Raw genomic sequence first — 22,164 nt, forward strand, 5'->3', positions numbered from 1 at the left:
AGGGGCATAGGAACATTATCGTTGGTAATGCTGCCAATTATTGTTCACAGATGGTGGTATAGAATTCATGCAGTATTGTCCTAGTTGCGCGTCATTCTGGTCGCTGTAATAGCTTTCCATTGAGACCACGGACATTGGGCGGTTAGAAGAGGACCATCCGTTTATCCGTCCGTTAGAAAGGGGCTGAGGTGATATGTGGTTCGATCCTGGCAGGGGGCTGCTACATTTCAACATTCAGACATCAGTCACAACGGAGAACATGACGAAGCATACCCATAGGATGCGGCCGTAGTAGGTACAATGCCTCCTGTGGCCCTGCCTGATGTTCGAGGGGTGTATTGCATGTGAGCGGAAACAGCCGCACTGTTGGGTGAGGTTAACATATAACCAGTCCATCATTGCGGAAAAGAAAACGTCGCATACTTGTAGAAGGCTGCCGCAGAAAAGACTGGGGTCTCTTGCGGCCCTTGCATTGGGGTGAATTGGGGTTGCCGTGGCGGACTCTTTCCATACGCGATCGATGGATTGAAATTCAGGAACGAGCCTGAAGAAGAGAACGTCCGAGGCTGCTGCGTGGCACGATTTGGATCGTCAGGCGACTGAGCCATGAAGTGGGTCGAATTGGCGGTTGTTCGCGGTGAGATTTCACTGTGTGGTCGGTGTTCTCTGTGTGCTGGAGGAGTGGTGGGTGAAGCAGGCATCGATTGTCGGTAAGCGCTCGGCGGACCAGACGCAGTGAAAGTTGAACGGTTGTATTGGTGTGCTGACGTTGCATTGCACTCGTTTGCTATAGCCGTAACGTCAGGCCGTGGCCTCGATGGGGGGCGCTGAATACTGGATGGGGACGGGGAAGAAGGAAATAGTGTGTATGGATCGAATTCTTCGCCATTGGATTGGGGGTGCAAGGATATTTCGGGCGCTGTCTCCATAAACGGTGGGGGTGCAATATCGTCACCATCGTATGGGTTGTAGGGCTGATTCGATGGATTTGACGAAGCTGAAGTAGTTGGCTGCTCACTGGCTATCCACTTTGGTTCGTTCTTCTTCTCTGGTGTCGCCTTCAGATCCTGTGATGGACCATTTTTTTTATGGATTCGCAATGGTTGAGTCGGAGCGGGTTGGGACGAGGAAGAAGCCTGTGGATGGTGTTGCGACGAAAACGTTGGTGCAGCAGATGGGCCAGCCAGCTGCTGCGGGGTAGCTTCAATCGCCTGTTTCTTTTGCTTAGACTCATAGGCGGCTGCTGCAGCTTCGAATGCCGCAGGATCGTATGGTTCCCATTCATCATCATCAGCAGCAGGTCGAACGTTGCCGTGAGCTTCACGAGAAAGGCTCAATGCCGTCGAGACCTTCTGATCAAACTCTTGTTCACTATAAGCCGGTGGTGGTGGTTGATAAGTGGCATCGGGAAGATCGAAGGGATTCATGATAGGCGCAGCGGTTGGACAGTTGGAGATGGTCGTCCGTATGTTGGAACGAAGGCAAACTGGTATAAGGCACCAACCATGGCTGTACCCTGCCGTAGTAAATAGGTCAAATCCGGAAGTTGGCGGGCGCTGACAGGTTAATAGGTCATTGAAGTCTACTCGGAACCTCCCAGCCCAACTGCTGTGCAATGAAGCCATTTCTGGACCCACAAATGCTACCGACAGCGGCGTTCGCGGACTATTCGGGTGAAGGCCACAGGGAGCCTTCCTGCGAACCAGACCTTTAAAGTTACTTCTGTCTAATCGTGCTACTAGTAACATTAGGTGCGGTTCGCTAGCAATTCAGATAGATAGTCTCATTATTATAAAGCAATGTCCTCGACCGCCAAACGAAACAGCGACAGGTGCTAAACCTCGATACCCTCCAGATTGGTCCCCTGATTGCACAGTTAGCTGCGTGGAGCTCGGACGTCTAATTTACTCACCAGCTTGGGAAGTCGCAAAAAAACATCGGTACCTACATAAGAGTGAGTGTAACCGCCGGTCTGTTATAAGTAAAAACGTACCCCAACCGTCCAACGATACCAGCTCCAGTGAGCCACCAAAGTATCTGGAGAGAGAGAGGGATCATTCAGGCGATATCAATAACGATACGAGACTAGGCCATACGTCGCATAGATATTACTCATAGGCAAGCCAATCCCAATCCTGGAACGGACAATATTCATGATTTCCTGAGAAGGCGCCGTGCCATGCTCCTCCAACTTATCCCGGTTCTTCGGTTGATAATACGAATGTTTCTGCCAACGGGAGAGTTGTTCATCCACCGTCGCCCGCAGACCTTCCTCGCTCGCAGTGCGCAATGCACCGAGTCGGGAGTCTTCCAACCTCGACGCGTTCCGTATATGGGAGAAAGAGAACAGATCCATGGGGTCGTTAGTTGGGGCGTTGACGGAGGTGAGACCGCCGCCTATGATAGAGGGAGAAGAAGGATCCGTCAAAAGCGGTCACAACACACTCCGTCCTTGTACATACCTTGGTCCGAGATGCGCAGACTGATATCGTCCTCGCCAGCAACGATTGTAACGCGGATGGGTGGCAACGAGGAGCCGCTGTCGTGATGTTTGAGGACAGTGGCGGACATGGCCTATTGGACGATTCAGCAAATGCAATTAAAGGTTTCCATAATGGCACCTACATTCTTCAAGAGCTCAAATACAATGTATCTGAGGAAGGAAGGGTTAACATCGCCTTGCGGAATAGCATGTAGACTTACTCAAGGTGATCCCGGATGTAAGCAAACTTGGTATCTAGGTGTCCCTCGACTTCGACCTCCGGCCAGGCGTCGATTCGGACATCTTCGTTCCCGTGTACCCATAGCGGTCTATCTCTCAAGATTGTGGAGCATCTGTCAATACACCGCTTAACATCCAAAGCAGTATAGATAATCCCAACGCGAGGTTCTGCTTCATGAGCAGGAGAATCTTTAGCAAGGTACGTCTTGGACAGGGCGATATGGTGTTCTGCGAGTACACGGCGGGATATGCGGGAGACGAGCATACGGCGCATGAAGCTGTCGAGCTTGTCTGGCGAGAGGAATGGAGACGACAAGGAGAGGCCTAGAGAGAGGTTTGGAATCACAACAGCACTGGGATGGGATGCTAAGTATTTCGCTTGCAATGTGCATAGCCGACTTACTGGTCATCCAGGAGCGACCCTACAAATTTGCAGAATTTGGTGTTCTCCTCTATTGATGTTATTGGTGGATATGTCCGAAACCTGATTGAGCACTGAGCGACTGGCGGGTCGAAAGGTTCAAGTGACCTTACTTCTCAAATGCAGTCCAGTACAGCTACAGGATGATTAGAATCTGCATCTCTGAATAGAAAGGAGCCCTAACACACCTTATAAACCTTCTCAACCCCTTCCTGTGTTACAACAACATACGGTAACGCTTGTAGGTCCCGAAGTCGATGGGCAATGCGGACAGGCAACTCAGAACGAACATAGTTGGCACTCTACTTTCCTAGATTCAGGACACACTTCCCAAACTGACTCGTGGTTTCTCCCACCTTAAGAATCTTCTCCTCCGTAAGATGGCGCCCGAAGAAAACCTGTAAACCAGACATTAAATCAAACACACCACAATACCCAACCAAGAAGTGATATTCACAAGTTGCCTCAAAGTCAGAGGTTTGGCCTCCCTATTAGCATACTGCTCCAATTGCCTGTTCTGATAAAAGTTGAACGTTGAAGAATATCTGAGTGACGATTGAAGAAATGGGGTGGTGGTTGTGAGATTGAAGACGCGTCGTCCGACCATGAAGGTGGTCATGTCATTACTCGTTACGAGGATTGTCCCATTCAAGACTGACGGTATGAGGAGTTGTGTGAGAGAGGGCAACCGAGGTCGACGATGCCTTGAGGATGCCTTACTTCGGAGTCAAAAGCCGATGCCCCACGCGAGCGCCAAGCCCAAGCCAGTCTCACCAAGCGAACATTGCAACAAGGCCACTCGTCGTCATGTCGAGATAGTACTAGTGACGAAAATCCTTGATGCGGCATTTATACTGTATCTGCAAAGTCAAGGATGGAATGGAGTCCATGTATACGGTATACATAGCAAAGGCAACTACGCGACCCAAACGTTGTTTCAGAAAAAAGGGTATATCATGATAGGTATGAAGGTATCTAAGGTTCTTCTGGTATCGAGAATAGAGGTAACCGGGACATTTCGCTGTAAGAATAGAAGTACGGAGAATAAAAATGGCCTGTCGAGGAGCTGCACGGCATCATGGCTTCCTCGGACGACGCCTCTAACTGGGGAGTAGCTTCTCGTCTCGATGGTGGAGATTGGGCTGTCCCTGGAGAACTTGGAGACTTGGATGTCTCTATGAGAGACCTGAAATCCTCGTTGACGAAAACACTATCATCCCAGTCGCTAGTCGCTTGTACTAGTTGGTGGATCATGTCCTCGAGTGCAGCTGACCCCTGTGTCGTGGTCGACGCCTGACCGTGCGGTGATGCTGGAGGATCACTTCGAATCGAACGCTGGGAGATGGTAGGCGTGACGTTGCTTTCAATCGGGCTTCTCGAAGGGTGGCCTAAGCCCAAGTGGTCATAGGGATTTTTCGCGAGGTGTTTGCGCGAACTGTGTGAAGGGGTACTGCGCTGTGAATTAGTCGGAGAGTCATGTTCTCCAGAGAGGAGGTAGGCTGACACTTCGTCGCTCGAAGAGATGGGTAACATCATGCTGCGAAGGGGTGATGGTCCAATGGCGGGACTGAAAGTCATGCGAAGAGGGGATGAACTGCGTTGTAAAGGTGGGCACAGTTGCGGGGATACCTGCAACAGGCCCAGACTGCTTATATCTAGTGGAAGTGACGTAGTAACACCGCGAATCCTGAGACCAGGGGTGGTAGCATGAGCTGAGTCAGAAGATTCGACTTCTGAGCTTCGTTGGACGAGTCTGACGGATCGTCCCGCGCGATTGACGGTGCTCGTCGAAGCTGAAGCATGCGGGGACGGTGGGTGTGCCTGTAATGAATCAAATTGTTTGGAGATAGTTGGACCGGGAGGCGTCGAAGAAAGGCATTGTAGTCGCTGTGGTACGGAGAAATCGCGCTCCAATACTCCTGGGAGGGAAAACGTCTGACTAGAAGTAGTCGCCACATTATGACTAGACGTCAGATGACCAGTGAATGGGCCCCTGATGGCGCAGCGCCCCACGCATGTCTGAAAGTTTGACGTAGCTTTTGTAGTCGATGAGGTTAAATGAAAGCCAGTGTGGTGAACAGGTGGAAGTGGGGGAGCCTGGGACAGAGAATCCACCGCAGAGTCGAGCAAATTAAGTGAGGCCGGCGCTGTAGATTGGTTGTAATGCATGGTCTTTATCGCCCAGTGTATCGCTGCCGATCTTTGAGGCGACTTGGCTGGGCTGGGATATTTCTTGTCCACTGGTAGTGCCCAGCGCCAGTCAGACTCGACGGATTTCATAACGCCAGTAATTTCCCAATTAGGGGAGCCCAGAAAGCCGACCAGGATCCCGGACGATTTCATGCGAATCTTGGTCGATGATAGGATACAACGCTTGGGGAAGATCAAAGTCGGCGAACGAATAGGATGAGCCCGTTGGGTCAGATAACTGTTTTTCCGAAGCTGAGTGGATGTTGAATGTCGGCGCCATCGAGAAAAAGTGCTCCTCGCGACCATGAGAAAGGCGAGGGATACGAAAATCGAGGTTATAACTGCCAGGTAAACCCATGCATCAGGTGGTGAGGGAGGGACAGGGGATATGGGATACGCGTCGACGAGACCACGAAAGGATATTGCGGCGACTACAATAGGCAATAAAAAGGAATTTGCCATCGAGAATTCCACAGAGACTCATGTACGGGTCGTTCCAGGTGGAGCCCAGGTCGAAGAGTTCGCCCCGCCGTGCGATCGACGGAGAGCGGTGACAGAGATTTCACGTTCAAGAGATGAAAGGTAATAACAACAAAGTAGAACGCGAAGGGTCGCGAAAGCGGCAGATGCCGACTGAGATCAGGCCGAGACACGTGAAATTGAGGCCGAGGGAAGTATGCGGTCATTTGCCCCTCTTTCCGACTCATCTGCTTCATCCTTGACCATCTCAACTCGAGTCGCAAAGGACATGCGATTTCAACCTGTCTTTGTACAACACACATGTCCTCACAATTGAAAGGGAAAAGCCTGTGTCTCCGCGATCTCCTGGAAAAGGACTATGTCAACGAAGAGTGCGTATCCCTCTCGAATCCGGGGTAATATTCGTATTGAGGTCGTCGACCCTTCTCAGACACATAGCAGCGTTTGCTCATGCACTTCAGGAGGACGAGAGTTACTTTGACTATGTAGGAGACCCCCACTCCCCGCCTGGCGCTGCAACCCCGCAGTCCACCCACAGCACTCGCATCCGCAAGGTCTCTGCACTCTCGGACTTTGCTCCCATCAATCTGAAAGTGAAAAGGTAACTTGCATTTTTGTACGTTGAAATACGATCTAATCTCTGCACCAGGTCCAGAACAAAGAAACAGTTCAAACAGACAGGCCGACATGATTGGCTGTTCATCCTTCTTCGCTGGCCTCTCCTCGTATGTGCTATTTCATGCAGCGGGCTCCAGAATTGACCTTTGAATAGATATTTATTTTCACTGTCATTATGGCAGAATTTGGTCTCTATGTCCTTATTCGACAGGTTGTTAATACCAAGGAATGGATAACCGCATGGAGAGGGAAGAAAGGGCATCTGAGGAAGAAGCTCCGCGCTTCTCGCACTTATGAGGTGTGCCCTTTATACTCCCCTGCCTTCACAGTCTAACCAGAGCTCATAGGAGTGGAAGGAAGCAGCCAGAGAATTGGACGCCTACCTCCAGTTCGATGAGTGGAAGAAGATAGACGAAGACCCATACTATGACTGGAAGCTCGTTAGAAAGGTCAAACGGTCATTACAAACGCTTCGGGAGAAGGAGGATGCTCGTGGCTGTCTGGGAGTGTTGGAGACGTGCATTAGGTCCAACTTTGCAGCCGTAGAATCTCCTAGGTTGTACAGCGAGGTATGTCTGTTGCATTGTCCACCGGTTGGGCGCGTTTCTTACGGGATGACAGACTTATCTAGGAACGAAGGACCTGATTGAATGTGGGTCTGTCCCCGGCGCTTTATACAGATCGTTTTCTCACAGCGAAGAATACAGCCTACTTTTCCGAACTCGAAAAGTCTATTGTGTTCATTCGGGACTCTCCCCACCTTTCTATCGACGAGAAGAGACGTTTCTTTAAAAGCGCCAACGCTAATCTCGGCACAACGGCGCTTTGCCTCTCTGGCGGAGCATCGTTTGGCTATTGTTCGTTCAAAGTTTACAAACCGGCTTTCTCTTCCGAGACACTCACTGATTGTGTATTTCCAGATCACTTTGGGGTCGTGAAAGCTTTCTTCGACGCGGGCCTACTGCCTCGCGTCATCTCTGGGACGAGTGCTGGAGGGTTAATTGCCGCATTCGCTTGTTGTTATACCGACGAGGAGTTGAAGGTCATGCTTGTCCCAGAGCTCGCAGACAAGATTACTGCGTGCGAAGAGTCCGTCACCGTGTGGATGAAGCGGTTTTTGAAGACTGGCGCTCGGTTTGATAGCGTTGCTTGGGCACGAAAGGCACGTCGCCATTCTTTGACGTCTCTACGACTACTCTAATTCCTCCACAGTGCTCGTTCTTCACTCGTGGTTCGATGACATTCAAGGAAGCATATCTTCGGACGGGAAGGATCCTTAATATCTCTGTTATTCCCGCGGACAGACACTCGTACGTCGTTCATGACACTTTCTAACTGCCTACTGACACGCGGCTCAGACCAACTAAACTGTTAAATTATATTACTGCGCCTGATACCGTTATCTGGTCTACCCTTCTCGCCTCAGCCGCCGTCCCGGGAATCCTGAATCCTGTTGTAATTATGCAGAAGTTGAAGGACGGAACGATTGTCCCCTGGAACTGGGGAAGTCGGTTCAAGGATGGGTCTCTTAGGTGAGTACCGATGTCCGTAGTTGATGATCAGACGTTGACCTAAGTTTCAGAGTCGATATACCCCTTCAGGGCCTCAACCTTTATTTCAACGTCACCAATCCTGTTGTCTCACAGGTCAACCCACACGTCCACCTTTTCTTCTTCGCTCCTCGAGGGTCTGCCGGAAAGCCTGTTGCACATAGGAAGGGCAAAGGTACGATGGAATCCTTCTAGTTCTAAAACCAGGAGCTGAACGCAGACTGTAGGATGGAGGGGAAATTTCCTGCTCTCGGCCGCTGAGCAGTGGCTTAAACACGAACTGACAAAGAACTTCAAGGTCATTCGTGATCTTGAACTCCTTCCTACTCTGCTTGGCCAGGACTGGTCGAGTGTGTTTTTGCAACGGTTCGATGGGGCAATCACCATTTGGCCTCGAACGAGAGTTTGGGCAAGTTCGAATCAAAGTTTGTCCGGTAGCAATATTGCTAATCGCGGTGTAGGATTGGATTCGAATCTTGAGCGATCCTGATCGGCCCGAGTTGGAACGCCTATTAGCATGCGGTCAAATCGCGACCTGGCCCAAGGTGAAATTTGTTTCTTTCTTTTTTGTGAAAGACACCTGTATCCATGCTCAAATTCTGCGTTTAGCTGCATATGATTGAAAATCGCACTCGCATCGAGAAAGCCATTTTCGCTGGCCGACAAGAGCTCCGCAAGATTCTGAAGAAGAGGGCAAGCAAGACTGGGACTCTAGGCAATGGCGAGTCTCGATCTACATTGTTGTCTGTTCCTTCTTCGAGTAGACAACCCCCACCAACGGCCCTCAAGTTGCCTTCCCAATCATCACCTTCCACCAGCGTAGAGCGCCCTCTCCCACCAGATACCGATGCTGAAGCCGCATTTGCTGACGGTTCTAGCTGGTTTTTCAAACGAGGGCGTCGTTCACGCTCTGAGTCACCTCCAGACGGACCTGATCCACTTTTGTCGCCTGCTATCCGTAAGAAATGGGCGTCAGACTTGCTGGATATGCCTGCTTCGGGATCGGACAGTGCTTCGCACCAACATTCTGAACTCAGACATACGCTCAACGACAGCTATCAAGCCGTCGACCCCCCTCCTTCACCTTCGATATTCGCACGACTTAGGCGGAATTCCTTGTCCTTTATCAACGGATTCAGGTCTCGACGTGGTTCAGAGGATGAAGCGGAAGCTTGGAGTTCGGAGAGCTCGTCGGGGGATGATGGATGGCCAGGATCCCGGCACCATTCGCGTCTACACTCCCCTGCTCCCGAAAGACGTGCACTTATAGAAGATGTCGATGGACAGTATAACAACATTGACCCAGACGACGTGTAATCTACCTTTTTACTATTATTACTGTATCAATAATTAAAGCTGTATCGGCATGCATCGGTGATTTCGGATCAGGGACGAGTCATTAGGGGCCTGGGATCGTCGTCACCGTCCATGACCCAATGATTGGGACTCGAGACTGGAGTGAACACGTTGTTCCAGAGCTCATTTTCGATACGCAACGATGTCTTCTCCATCTCCACAGACAAGTCCCATTCGCACTTCCGACTCTCCGGTCGCTGGTCCCACTCCCGAGGAAGTCGCTGCAGCAGCCGAGCGTCGTTTCCGCCAGCTACAGTCCCAAGCCCAACCATCTGCTGCCCAACTCCTTCAAATCCATGAGAAAAAGCAAAAGTTTCGAAGAATGGTAGACCCTGGAATCATGCGTCCAAACGCAAAGGACGCAGCTTTATCGTCGTTAAAAGTAAATCCAGTATATTCTCCTCGTATGCAATGGAAATGTGCTTGTGCTGACGTCTGCGCCACTCCGTGCTTGGGGTTGTACGGTGGGCGGATCTAGACACTTTCGACGATTGCGGAGAACTTGATACGTGAACCAGACAATCCAAAGTTTCAACGATTCAAGCCAACCAATACGGTCATCAAGCGGGAGTTGGTGGATCGGAAAGGGACTCTGGAATATGCGGTTGAGGTACGTCCGCATACTAACCCCTATTTCTGCTATTGGGCGGCAATTGACCGATACAATCTGACTTTAGCTTGGTTTTCGACCTGAAGTAGGCTCATCTGGCGCAATATGCACACTCACTTGATAGCGTGCTCACACGTATTAGGTCGAGAACTTCCAACCATATTACAAGTTCAACCATCGATACGAAGAAGATCTCAAGCTCGGAGCAGAGATCTTGAAGGAGTTCATCAAACTTTACCAGGAGAAGGATGAACGAGCTGCACTGGCTAAGAGGAGCGAGAAGGCCGTTGCCGAGGCTGCACACGAGAAAGTAGGTGTTCAAAAATGTCTTGGGGAAGGAAGTGGCCGTTTTCTCAACCGATCTATTAGGTGAGACTGGCATTTATGGACGACCGCAAGGCCAGGATGCAGCGTGACGAGATAGAGAGGCAGGCGAGGCAGGCTCGCAGGTCTCAAAGCCCCGCGGCCACCAACAGTGTCACATCATCTCGTTCACGTCGCTCAGCTTCCAGAAACCTCGATGCCCTGGGTGAAGGTCGGACCTTGGGGGAAACGCCACAGACGCTTCCAGACACAGATGATACGGACCCTGCACCTCCGCCCTACGCTGGATAGCAAACCCAGATATAATATAATATGAATCACGAATAAATGCAAATATATCCAATGACTAGCTAGATACGATTGCCTGTGGTTGCCTGAACGGTTGTTGCTATACCAAAAAATGAATCAGCAACACGGGCTTCAAAGACGCGCCAATGAGTTTAACTTACGATTATTGAACACCCTGATCCTTTGCAGAACAATGCTATCCCTTCGACCGTTGCGTCTGATTTCCACAGGTCGGTTTGGAAGGGGATTGTTGGAATTTGCACTGTTCTCCCACATAGACCGCCGTTGGGCAAGGCTTCCCGATCGCGTTGGTCGTCCAGACGCCGAGACAGAGCGAACTAGACTGTCGCGAGGGTTGCTGGGGAGGCCCGACATCCTATTGGCCTTGTTGAACACCGACTGCGGTCTGTTCGGGAGTGACCCAGATCGTGATAGAGTCGTTGGCGGAGCAACACTTGGGACTGGGGGGAACGATCCCAAGACGTCTGGGGATAAAGTTTATCGGTCTTTACGGGAGGCGATTGGAATGTGACTTACCACCGAGCGAGATTTCACCACGACTCGACTTTTCCATCATGACCATGGCATGAAGCTCGGCATGTGTTAGTCTTCCGGACCTTCTTCTGCTATACGAGTCCTTCGGGGGCTCCAGTGGCTGAGATTCCGGTTCTTCCTGCAGGGGTATGGTGGGGATTATCCGGCGCTGAAAGACAGCGGGTGCAAGCTCCTGCTCATTCTGAACCTCGGTAGGAATGCGCGACGGTTGAACAACGGCGGGCGCTCTTCGCATCTCGACAAGGACTGCGGCCGAGCTTTGAGCAGCAACAGCGACCACTTCTGGGTGGTCTTCGTCTTCAATATCAACAGGCACTGACAGTGGTACCCGCCGGACAGGCGATACTCTGGCAACCTGGGGTGTTGAGGCACGCGAGGTGGACGGGATCTGGAGAGGAATGGGAGCGGGCGGTGACGGCTTCTGAATAGCAGCAGGCGCTGGCAGAGGCGGTAAGCTTCGAGCAGGAGCTGGAGCCGGTGGCGTTCGAACTCGGATGGGAGCAGGTGCGGGAGAATTGGAAACGGAGGCTCGGACAAGCGGAGTTTGGACGACGTCGGGGGTATGACGTTGTACAGGAGCAGGTTGCACAGGAGCAGTGGACCCGGGCAACGACGGCCAAAGGACAAAGTGTGGATAAACAGCAGGGTCTGTAAGATCATTTAGCCAACACGGAGGCATGTGACGTTGGAAGGACTTACAAAGGTTGAAGTAAGGATAAGAGGGTTCAACAGATACACGACAAGGAGGTTTTTCGACCCTCCGTGCACTCTGACACGCGACAGAGGGGTAAAGGTCAAAGTGGGGATAAACTGCTGGATCTACGAACAGTTAGACGGAACTATTTGGAAGAGGCTGAGAGGACTTACATAGGTCGAAATACGGGTAGTTGGATGTCGCGGAGACAACGCTAGGACGGCGCTTCAACTGACCTCCAACTTCAACGGATGCAGCCGCTGGTGGGTAGAGACTAAAGAACGGATAGACGGGGGTATCTTCCAGTAATGACCCTCAATTTCGGCCACGATCTTCGCAAGAGTTAATTTACTCACAGATTTCGAGGTGGGGATATCCTGCAGCGAAGCGAGGAGCGGGTGCATTCAGGTTTATATCATCAGACGATTTGACGAGAGGATGAACTGGTGGTAGAAGGTCAGGATGCGATACCTGGGACGCAAGCTTAGACTCACCACTAGGATAAATCGCATCCAAGTTGTAAGGATAGACCGGTCGATCTTTGCCCCTCGTTTAGTAACATCTCTTCCAGGAAGAATAGCACCACATACAGATCTCGATGATAGGATAGTTGCGGGTCCCTTCAGTAACTGAAATGGCCGGCTTCTTTGGGGGCTCGTCGCTGTGAGTGCTAGGAAGTGGCACATAGATATACTCCAGGTTGTAGGGATAGATGGCGGGGTCTATGAAATAGAAAATGTCAGTCCAGCAGTCCACGTGGGGGGAAGAAGCGACGCACAAATCTCAAGGTATGGGTAGTATGACCTACTCTCCGGGATGCAGTTGATGTCAGTGAGCACCTTGCGTGGTTCAAGCGCGACAACTCGTGGGTAGATCTGAGTCATGTTGAAAGGATACACTGCGGGGTCTGCATGTCCATCAGCAAGAATGTCCTCAAGGTCCCAGAGAAAGAATACCTACAAAGGTCGAAGTGGGGGTACTGCACGACGAGAGAAACAACGGGTGCGGGTGGCCTGCTGTCTTTCCGTTCAACGGGAACATTCATGTGAGAATATATCCTCTCTAAGTTGAAGGGGTACACGGCGGGATAAAGGTTAAAGAACGGATACGGAGCGCTGACACCAATGCTGACGGACTGCTGAGGTTGGACCTTGTTGGGAAATGACTCGAGACGTTGGGGGTAGACCCGCTCAAGGTTGAAGGGATAAACCGCAGGGTAGATGTCAAAGTAAGGGTACCGGACGATGGAAGACTCCGAGACCAATGTGGGTCGAGAAACCGGTTCGTAGATACGCGCAAGGTTGTGAGGATAGCCAGTCCGATCCACAGGAGCTGGTACTCTCACTTGAACGGAGGTTACGACTGCGCTTGTTACAGGGGAATCTACATCGAGTGAGCACCTGTATCCAACAATGAAAACTGTGGCCCTTACAAATAACTATGTTGGGGTAATCCGAGGGGGAAAGGACGACCTTCTGGCCAGACGTTGAAGCAGCCTGGGGCTGGAGCACAGCGGGGTACAAATCGAAATGAGGATAACCTGAACAGCCAGGTTGGTCAATAGTCAATGTCATGTCACCCATTCAAAATAAGGGGAACAAACCTTCCGACGGAGACTGCTGCTTCTTGCCAAATCTCTGTTTGATGACCGGGGGAATGACAGGAACCCGCGCTGCACTTGATTGCTGGGAACGCTGCGTGGTCTGGCGATTGTAGGGCCACGCATGCCTCCATGGACGGTCACCTTGTTCCACGTCGTCAAATGCTCTTTGACCTGCATCTGGGCTGGGGAGTCTGTAAGGACTCAACGGGCTAGAAGGCCCTGTTGATGCCCCCCAACTGGTGGCAGTGAACGGCGTTGTTGGTCTACTGAAATCACCTCTGAGTCCGAGGTGAACCGAATGGGAGGACACCGGACTGTCTGGGTACCAACCATCATCTGAGGCAGGGCCCCAGGTGGTGGCTGTCCCAGGAGTGGAAGGTCGGCTGAAGGTGGCCCGGTAGCCGAGGTCAATGGAAGCTTGATACTCTTCGCTTGAAAGGGAGTAAGCGTAATGGCTTGGAGCACCCCATGAAGTCGTCGTCAATGGTGTGAGCGGCGCTTCCTCGTACATCCGGTGGGCAAGGTCTGGTGATGGAAGCCGTGATACGTCAGAGAGCGGGAATTCGAGACTGTAGTCCGATGGGCCTGGAGAGGTGCAATACGACGCTGTGGACGCTACCGAACCGTTGACACGGTCACAAAGGTGAACTGATGGTACATAGATGTCTGCCGAGAAGGAGGCATTATCGTCCGGGCCCACGCTTGACACCGACCACTGGTAGTCTTCTAGGCGGAGAGACTCTGTGGAGGGGGTAGAGGGTGCGGGAACTGAAGGAGGCTCAAAACTGGATGGTATCGCTTCTGGAGAAGCGATTGCCGTTGCACGCCACGTATTGACCTTGTTATCCAATTCCGCTCTTGCAGATTGCGGTTCCTCTTGCTGTTTAATTGGAGATAGAATGTGGGAGCTGACAGGAGCGCCCGAAACCAGCAGAGTATCGTTGGGGAGGTGGGGGATCTCTGTGCTCTGAATTGAACCGACATCAAATCGTTCGACAAGCGAAAGTTTCCGTGGTACATGTCGCGCGGGGACGGGAGCACTGTGCTGTTGGATGGACTCGGGAAAATCGTCGGTCACAACGCTGTGAGGGAAGGTGAAGCGACTGTCCCCACGGTGATGCTGGGGAGGTGCAGTACTAGAGCCGTTGTAGAATGGGTAATCCATTGGCTCTCGTTGGCGTGATGATAGCCAAGCACCATACCAACGAGCCTTTCCTGTGTCGATGTCGAATTCCAGTCTGCCGGCAATGGGTGGTCTGCGTTCACGGGCTTGGGGTGATACCTCATGCAGACCCCAGATGGTAGTCCAAATCTCTTCTGACAACCTAGGCGTCATTGTGATAGCGCCATCGGTGTAACAATAGTAGAGGCAGAGTCCTGTGATGCTAGGGAAATTGAATTCCTTTGCAATGGCGGTCAATTGGCCATACATCTGTGACAATAGTTAGATGAATTCAATCAGAACCGGCTTCGGACTGACATTGGGAAACAATGGCATAATGATCCCTTGAGAAAGACGGTGCAAAGGCCCGGAAGAAAGGGTCTGCCCCAAGTTTCCATGTTCCTGCACAACCGCGACGGGAGGGACTACGACGACCAAAAGTTTGGATGAAAGGCTCGGAGTGCGTTCGCGGCTCTCTGCTCTATTTCCGGGACTGTTGTAGAAGATGGACGGCTGTCGTCGTATCCGGGGTACGGGAGTATCTGAGACCAGCGCAGGTCCAGCGATGGATGCGCTGTCGCCAACGAAACCCGCCGATGAGCTTCCGACTGTTGGGTGACGTTGGGGGGCTATTACGGGGGAGGGACCATTGAATGTGACATTCGTTTCCGGCGGGCTAGGAGGGGCGTTCATGGCAAGTTTCAGCGGGTACATTGCAGGTCGTCGAGCTGCAAAGATATTGGATTTAAAATTGGCCTGATCCCAGGGTAACCAACGCCGAGCAAACCTGGTTGAGATTCCTGCCGCAGGCCGGTGCAGGTTCAGACTTCCGAATGAGCGTCTAGGGCTGTAGCGAGTGAACGTTGCCTCTCCTGGAGGAAAAAGGGACCAAAGAAAGAAAAAAGAGAAAGTAGAGAAAACGAAGGAGGAAGAAAGAGGAAAGAGGGATAGGAAATTAGGAATTGACGGTTGCTCTGTTTCTCAGCATCAGACTGGGTGGTTACAGGGGCCGTGATCTCTCTCAAGAGTCAAAGTCTGCGCGTGACGCGATCTGATATTAGCCACTGCGCCCCTCTTTCATCATTTACTTCGTTGAACTGTGGACAACATGGACGCAAAACTTGCCCAGTTTGCGGCTCTGAACCAGAAGGACAAGGCACCAGCATACACTTCCTTGGTCCCAGAGGTCCTCACCCAACCACCGCCCTCAATCCCAAACGACGTCCGCACTCTTCTCGATGCCGTCGTGGTTCGCGATGTAGGGGGGATCGTGGTTGCCAGAACCGTGTTATCAGAACTTGTTAAACTCTTGGGAGAGGGCACTATCAAAGACCATGACATCCGGAGACGGGTTATCGAAGAAACTCTGGAAACCATCCAACCCCGGCTTGTTAGCTATGAGGAACAGGTGATGCAACTTGGCCGTCTTGTCCATACCGAGATGCCAATCTTAGATCTTTACTAGGCCAACAACTTGCGATTCCAGCTTGCAGATATCCTGGAAGACGAGGAAGATTGGAGTGGTGCTGCCAGAGTGCTGATGGGGATTTCTCTCGATTCGGGTCAGCGGTGCGTACTCCATGAAACTGGCGCGAGTTCCCTTTGTCCTTGACAAATCGCATATAGAACCACAGGAGACGCAGACAAGTTTAAGGTCTACGTCCGGATCGTTCGTTTGCTCCTGGAAGAGGAGGACTCTGTACAGGCAGAAACGTATTATAACCGAGCAGCGCTGCTTGTCCACTCGATCAGCGAACGGGAGATACTGCTCCAATTCAAACTCTGCCAGGCCCGTATCAGTGATTACAGTCGTAAATTCCTAGAAGCTGCCAGCCGATACCATGAACTCAGCTATGTCGGAGAAATCGACGAGGAAGAACGACGACACATGCTGTGAGATCTCGCCTATTCTGTTGGTCTGACTTGGGAAATAACCTGTACATGTCTAGATCTGCAGCAGTGACATGTGCCGTACTTGCTCCAGCTGGACCCAACAGATCTCGCGTTCTTGCGTCTTTATACCGCGACGAACGAACAGCAGAGCTTCCCACATACAATGTCCTATCTAAAATGTTTCTCGATCACATCTTACGCCCTGCAGAGATCAAGGAGTTCGAACGAACGCTCAAGCCCCACCAACTGGCCAAGATTGCAATTTCTTCCAATGACAAACTTGCCTCTGTGAGCCATGACGACGACGATGGTACGACGAGCACGAGGACGGGTCCTTCTACAGTATTGGACAGGGCAGTCATGGAGCACAATCTCCTTGCAAGTTCCAACATCTACAACAACATCACGTTCCGCGGTTTGGGCGCTTTGCTTGATCTGACTCCTGGCGCTGCCGAAACCATGGCGAGAAAGATGATTGAACAGGGCCGGCTACGGGGACACATCGACCAAGTTGACAAACTCATTTGGTTCGAGGGCAAGAAGGAAGAGGATGATGCACAAGGCAAGGCAGGCGGTTTGGGCGATGTAGAAGAGGCAGAGGACACAGGATCCCCGTTCACGAAGCGATGGGATAATCAGATCCGGCTAACGGCAGCCCATGTAGGCCCATCTAACCTTTTCCCGTTCCATTGGATGTAATCTGACTCCCCCTCCAGGTTGAATCTATCGTCCAAAACCTGACAGAAAAGGGCTTGGTTTCTCTCATGCCGTTGACCGCTTGATTCCTCGTAGATCACAATAGGCTCTCTTCGATGTAGTATCCTATTGTACCAATACAACTAAAGCAACACATTGCGCAAGAAATCGACTATAAAAGCAAGAGAATATCCAATGAGATACGTGGTGCGTAAAATAACAAAAGATCGGAAGGACGAAGATCGAAAATATAACTAGTACTATACGGATGATATCACAAATACGCACGAGCTATCTCAAGCTGAGGGTTCAGAATTTTGGGTGCTTTCATGTAGAACCTGTCATAGAACTGGTCCTGGATCGCCTTGCCGTTCCCATTACTAGCGCCAACCTTGATCGCACATAGTGCTCGGAACGCGACGTCGAAAGGAAATTGCGCTCCGTAGCTTCTCCCCTTCTCGTGGCTCTTGAAGCAGTAGAAGAAATAGGCGTAGGACGCCTTGAACGCAGAAAGGTGGGATTCCACCGTATGCATCTTTGCGGGGTCAGGCTTGGCCGCGAAGCGCTTGGATAATGCCCGGATGATGTCCTGTCGTCTTTCGATAGGAAGTTCTGTAAAACCAGCTCCTTTTCGAGGAGATATCTTCTGCGGAGAACCTCTCTTGTGTGGAGAAGAGCCGGAGTCACCGGAACCTTGGCACAGAGCCAAGCGATGGTCCTCCCATATCTCCTGAATGTGATGATAGACCAGTTTGATGTCCCTTCGATATCCCTCCTTCTCCTCCTCATATGGTTCCCCTGGCTTTACGATCGTCTTCCAAACGGCAAGTGCCCCTGCAAAGTCGTACGTCGCTGGCTTCTTCTCATCGCACTTCTTCAACACATCATAAAAGGGCTGGAGCAAGGTTTCATCGAACGCGAGCTTGTGACCAAATTTGGCATAGTGTGCGTCTACTTTGACGAGCCACTCATCCCGATTGCTCGCCGAGGCCTGGTAGAGGTGGTCCATAATGAAAGTAGGGAGGTTTTTTGGGCGCTTGAGATTGAGTTGATTGGAGTTGGAGTTGTGCATCATTTTGTCCTTTTCTTCCTCTGTCTCCTTCCACGCTGGGGCTCGATGGTTGAATTCTCTGCTGTCTCTGTCCAGTACGTCCTTCTTGACCTTCATGCCCGTTTTCGACCCGTCGAGCGTCAAACAAAACCTACAGCAGACTGTCAACGAGGGCGTCAAATCAGTATCCAGACGCAACGCACATGTGAGCGAGACGGATAGCCTTGGGATGTGCAAAGCCGTATTTGTAGACAGCATTGTCGTGAAAGTTGGAGTACTTGCCAACGGCGGACGTATCCGTTACAGCATCAAGAAGATATTTTTGGATCTTCCTGACGCGTTCTACGGGCGGTGCTTTTGCGTTCTGGGCCAGAAAGTCGGCGACTGAGATATTTGTAGTGTCTGCCTCGAAGTTGGCTTCCTTGAAAGCATCATCCGGAGGATCTCCGTGGCTGGGATCGGCCGTTTTGAACGGGTCCACAATCTTTGGATCCCATATTACGGTGACCTTGTCACCATCATAGTCGCCTACACGGGTTTAGTGTAGGGCCTAGCTATAGGTCTAGTGACAAGTAGGACATACCACCAGCGAGCCAGTCAGCGGCGCGGCGAGCTCCTTTGGTCGACAGAACGACAACATCAACAAGGTCACGCAATTCTGGTCTATGGACCGCCCTCCACTGAAGTCAAAATGTAAGTGACAACCTTCAGTGGCGATGGCGTTGCGTCACCTACTTTCTGGACATCCGTAGGAAGTTTACTAGGATTGCGAGTGACCAGCACATCTCCAATCAGCTCGTCTGTGAGGGTTCCATTCGGTCGTAACAAATTCCGTGACGAAGACTTGAAGTAGATCTCTCCTTCTTCCAGAACCCCGCGAGTGTCTGGTAAGAGCGTCAGCAACATCGCCCAACGGAACGTGGTGAGCTTTATACCTGGGATAATCCATGCAGAACAAGACATGAGAGCCGTCATCCGATACGTTTTCGAGATGTTCTTGATAAACCGACGGATGATGTGCTTCAACTTCTCCCTTTGTACATGGCAGGACTGTGGCATGAAACCGGAGTCGAGGAACTCCAGAACCGTCTCTTCGAGGGAAGATGGGCAACCACTGATGGGGTCAGCCCACCACGCAGGCGCCTTCTGTTCCGCTAGGTCGAGTTGCGTGAAGCCATCCTCGTCATCCCATTCGTTTTCATCGAGATCGCGTTCAGAGTATCCTTGAACGCGAGCAGTCCCCGCACTCTCCCTTGCCCTCTTTGCCGACAAGACACCGCCAAGCTTTTGCACCAAATACCAGAGGGTGTGGGCCGAATCATCGCTGTCCCACTGAAGCAATGGTGTTACGATAGCAGAGATGCACTCGCTCAGCAGGCCGATGAAGACTTCTTTAGGAACCTTGTTTTCTGCCAGGTTGATGATCGTCTCCACTGACAGTCGACATTGCGTCTTCGTTTGGGAGGCGCGAAGAACATCGATCACTCGGTGGACTGGGTCGCAATTTTCAAGCCTGTAGAAGATTTTCCGCTGCGACGGGGTCAACCAGACGATGGGTTCTTGCTCGTGGTCGCCATCCGTATCGTCCACCAGCAGGCCCTAGGAGATGATTAATTGAAATAAAGAACGAATAACGACAATACTACCTTACTACCAAACACTCGAACTTGGATTGCGGTAGGGCGATAATCCCAACCTAGGTTCCGATGCAATTGCGTTGCTACCATGCGGCTCATACTGCCAGCACCGTCAGTCATAACGGACCCAGTCTCAGGGTGCTCTGAAGTGAAGTTCAGTGGTTATCTACGGACGGACAAGCAAGATCGAGTCACCGATATCGTCTTTGAAACGGATGTTCTCAGGTTTCAAAAGAAGTCCTGGAACCGAGTTTGAAAGACCGAGAGCAAAGCGAGATGCCCATTTGGCCATTTTCTACATGGCTTGGATAAGTCGCCATGTCGCTGAAATACCAACTACATGGGCGCACCTGATTGGTGGTTGCGTCCATAGGGTTGTGAAAGTCGAGGAAATCGAAAAAGGACGGCACGTCCTTTATCAATGGGTCCGGTATGAACATCAGCTTGTCCATGTCTTCATTAGTCTTGACGAAGAAAACGTTCTGTTCTTTCGCATAGAATGCGCGGTAGACGCCCCCGCAAATGACAAACGGCCTTGCTAGAAACTGCAGGAGGTCTTTGTGACCCTGACTTCCCTTCATGATTTTTAGTCGAAACAGATTCTTGCTCCCAAATCTACGCGCAAGCTGGGTAGATGGGCCGAGTGTAGGACGTTCCAGCCGCACCCTGAAACCAGTGAATGGGTCGTGATGAAGGCTTCCCCTAAATTCTACCTTCCCACCGTATTCGCCTGTCCACTGCCCGTTCTCATCGAATCCCAGATTCGCGAGTGGATTTCCACTTCGAAGCCGATCTTCTTCTTTGTCGAGTTCTTCCCAAGGGCTCTGAGCCATTTCTTAAGATTTAGTCCCGCTGAAGGTTGAGATGACTCACCAAGGCCGCGTCTTCTTTTGCATACCGTGCAGAAAACGGATCCGATTCTGAAACCAGAGGTGAGAATCACAATTTCGACGACGAGAGGTGCGGGCATACCGTCCTCCCCCAGCTCATCCTCAAGGCCTTTGATCATGGACTTCATCAACTTGGCAGCTTGAGGCACAGCCGCCACATTGGTTGGGAAAGACTCTAGCTTGTTGAAGTGCTCCGGTGTGAGGCTGGTAAACGATACTCGACCGCTAGCTATCACCCAGCGTCCAATTTCCCATCTCGCACCAAATGGTATTCTGTTGAAAAAACCCATTGTTTTTCTCCATGACTGCCGATTGCCTGTGTGAGCTAAGTAGGAATAAATTGGGGCGTAATGTTCACATACCAGAATAACCGGTTCTGTAGCAGCTTCTGCCGCTTTGGATTGGGTAACATCCGCCCCAGATTTGGCATCAACCGGCGGAACCAGATTTGATTCCGCCTTGAAGAGCAAATTCGATTCTGAACGGGCTTGCTTGAACGGTCTGGAGGGCGGAACTGGTGTTGAATTATGATCCTCTTGCTTTCGTTTTCCCAGAGTGAACGATTTGGACGCCGGTTTTACGGTCCCGTCTGTCACGGTACTCGACCCCGTTGAAGTTTGAGTCAAGGGTACCTGATCGAAGGATGAGGCAGCACTACCGCCTGCTTTGGGTTCGGTAGGCTGCGTGCTGTCTGAGTGATTGTATGGCATGAGCGACGAGGATGGAGGACTAAGAAGCCGAGTCGACGCACATTGCGCAATTAACCCAGAGATGTCGTCTTCGGGACTGATGCTGAAGCTCGAGCTCTAGCGTTGGATGGATATCGGAAAGTAGCAGGAAGCGAAGTGAAGCAGAGTGAGTTGGTTAGTCTGAGTAAGGAACGAAGGCTAACGCGCTTAACGGACCTGAGAGGGGCTCAAGCCGCCAGCTTCGTTGGAGTCGTCCCAAGAATGTCCTGCCAGAGCACACCTGTCAATACCTCGGTCGGAAAACTTGGAGAAAGGCCTTTACCATCGGCATCAGCAACGAGTGCATTTCGTCGTTTAATCGCCTCTGTCAGATGGGTGGTCTTTGGAAGCGTCGCGCTACGGCTCGTAGGCATAGATTGGCGTCAGAGACGGTCTTTTGACGCGTCAAAATGTTGGTTGTAGGAGAGAAGAGTGCAGGAAGCGCGATTCAGATGGTAGCAAGGGACGAAGAGCTGGTATTCATGGACCAGACGCGAAGTCGCTACTCAAACGGGCCAGCGCAGCGAGTTGAGCTTGGTGGTCGTTCCGCGTCAAGGGGAGGCTCTGATGGAATAACGGGGTTGATCACCTGATGACCTATTGCTCGTTCCTGACCTTCCAAGTTCTGTCGCTAAGTACGAAGGTCAGCGTTCAGACCCAAAAGGCCAACTGCATGCTACAATTCGCTGTATGGAC

General features: G+C 51.4%; 8 protein-coding genes across 8 annotated transcripts; 3 read left to right on the forward strand and 5 right to left on the reverse strand.

Moving 5' to 3' along the window:
* Positions 1-15: 15 nt before the first annotated feature.
* CC1G_00336 (hypothetical protein) lies at positions 16-1,441 on the reverse strand (the record flags this gene model as incomplete). The annotated part of the gene is made up of 3 exons (XM_001837148.2): positions 424-1,441; positions 274-363; positions 16-217 (listed from the first exon to the last, which is right to left on the reverse strand). Exons 1-3 carry the CDS (start codon positions 1,425-1,427, stop codon positions 16-18), a joined length of 1,296 nt encoding a protein of 431 aa, XP_001837200.2. The 5' UTR covers positions 1,428-1,441.
* A 393-nt stretch (positions 1,442-1,834) lies between these two features.
* Positions 1,835-3,762, reverse strand: CC1G_00337 (atypical/PDHK/BCKDK protein kinase; the record flags this gene model as incomplete). The annotated part of the gene is made up of 12 exons (XM_001837149.1): positions 1,835-1,864; positions 1,913-1,944; positions 1,994-2,037; positions 2,097-2,397; positions 2,463-2,574; positions 2,626-2,653; positions 2,704-3,075; positions 3,126-3,206; positions 3,257-3,279; positions 3,332-3,445; positions 3,500-3,541; positions 3,601-3,762. The coding sequence occupies 12 exons, from the start codon at positions 3,760-3,762 to the stop codon at positions 1,835-1,837; spliced, it is 1,341 nt and encodes a 446-aa protein (XP_001837201.1).
* A 356-nt stretch (positions 3,763-4,118) lies between these two features.
* Positions 4,119-5,795, reverse strand: CC1G_00338 (hypothetical protein; the record flags this gene model as incomplete). Its single annotated transcript, XM_001837150.2, has 1 exon — positions 4,119-5,795. The coding sequence occupies one exon, from the start codon at positions 5,793-5,795 to the stop codon at positions 4,119-4,121; it is 1,677 nt and encodes a 558-aa protein (XP_001837202.2).
* A 318-nt stretch (positions 5,796-6,113) lies between these two features.
* CC1G_14640 (patatin-like phospholipase domain-containing protein) lies at positions 6,114-9,298 on the forward strand (the record flags this gene model as incomplete). Its single annotated transcript, XM_002911163.1, has 14 exons — positions 6,114-6,184; positions 6,244-6,414; positions 6,463-6,538; positions 6,586-6,729; positions 6,779-7,000; positions 7,053-7,083; positions 7,139-7,288; positions 7,352-7,593; positions 7,644-7,741; positions 7,790-7,963; positions 8,014-8,156; positions 8,209-8,384; positions 8,443-8,526; positions 8,591-9,298. 14 exons carry the CDS (start codon positions 6,114-6,116, stop codon positions 9,296-9,298), a joined length of 2,490 nt encoding a protein of 829 aa, XP_002911209.1.
* Positions 9,299-9,479: 181 nt separating this feature from the next.
* Positions 9,480-10,589, forward strand: CC1G_14641 (hypothetical protein; the record flags this gene model as incomplete). The annotated part of the gene is made up of 5 exons (XM_002911164.1): positions 9,480-9,801; positions 9,856-9,947; positions 10,015-10,032; positions 10,090-10,257; positions 10,317-10,589. 5 exons carry the CDS (start codon positions 9,480-9,482, stop codon positions 10,560-10,562), a joined length of 846 nt encoding a protein of 281 aa, XP_002911210.1. The 3' UTR covers positions 10,563-10,589.
* Positions 10,590-10,621: 32 nt separating this feature from the next.
* Positions 10,622-15,287, reverse strand: CC1G_00340 (hypothetical protein; the record flags this gene model as incomplete). The annotated part of the gene is made up of 13 exons (XM_001837152.2): positions 10,622-10,659; positions 10,721-11,044; positions 11,097-11,762; positions 11,814-11,933; positions 11,982-12,107; positions 12,165-12,251; positions 12,303-12,347; positions 12,399-12,530; positions 12,587-12,715; positions 12,769-13,191; positions 13,241-13,348; positions 13,412-14,843; positions 14,892-15,287. 13 exons carry the CDS (start codon positions 15,285-15,287, stop codon positions 10,622-10,624), a joined length of 4,026 nt encoding a protein of 1,341 aa, XP_001837204.2.
* A 377-nt stretch (positions 15,288-15,664) lies between these two features.
* On the forward strand, positions 15,665-17,248 carry CC1G_00341 (COP8; the record flags this gene model as incomplete). Its single annotated transcript, XM_001837153.2, has 5 exons — positions 15,665-15,981; positions 16,039-16,142; positions 16,200-16,466; positions 16,523-17,126; positions 17,183-17,248. Exons 1-5 carry the CDS (start codon positions 15,682-15,684, stop codon positions 17,246-17,248), a joined length of 1,341 nt encoding a protein of 446 aa, XP_001837205.1. The 5' UTR covers positions 15,665-15,681.
* A 188-nt stretch (positions 17,249-17,436) lies between these two features.
* On the reverse strand, positions 17,437-21,842 carry CC1G_00342 (RNA-directed RNA polymerase; the record flags this gene model as incomplete). The annotated part of the gene is made up of 14 exons (XM_001837154.2): positions 17,437-18,364; positions 18,417-18,741; positions 18,797-18,893; positions 18,949-19,097; positions 19,149-19,812; positions 19,860-19,993; positions 20,046-20,145; positions 20,201-20,674; positions 20,724-20,770; positions 20,823-21,045; positions 21,103-21,431; positions 21,492-21,546; positions 21,646-21,695; positions 21,752-21,842. The coding sequence occupies 14 exons, from the start codon at positions 21,840-21,842 to the stop codon at positions 17,437-17,439; spliced, it is 3,666 nt and encodes a 1,221-aa protein (XP_001837206.2).
* Between the last annotated feature and the right edge of the window lie 322 nt (positions 21,843-22,164).

The sequence above is a fragment of the Coprinopsis cinerea genome (assembly GCF_000182895.1).
Source record: "Coprinopsis cinerea okayama7#130 chromosome 5 map unlocalized cont3.5, whole genome shotgun sequence".
Lineage (NCBI taxonomy): Eukaryota > Fungi > Basidiomycota > Agaricomycetes > Agaricales > Psathyrellaceae > Coprinopsis > Coprinopsis cinerea.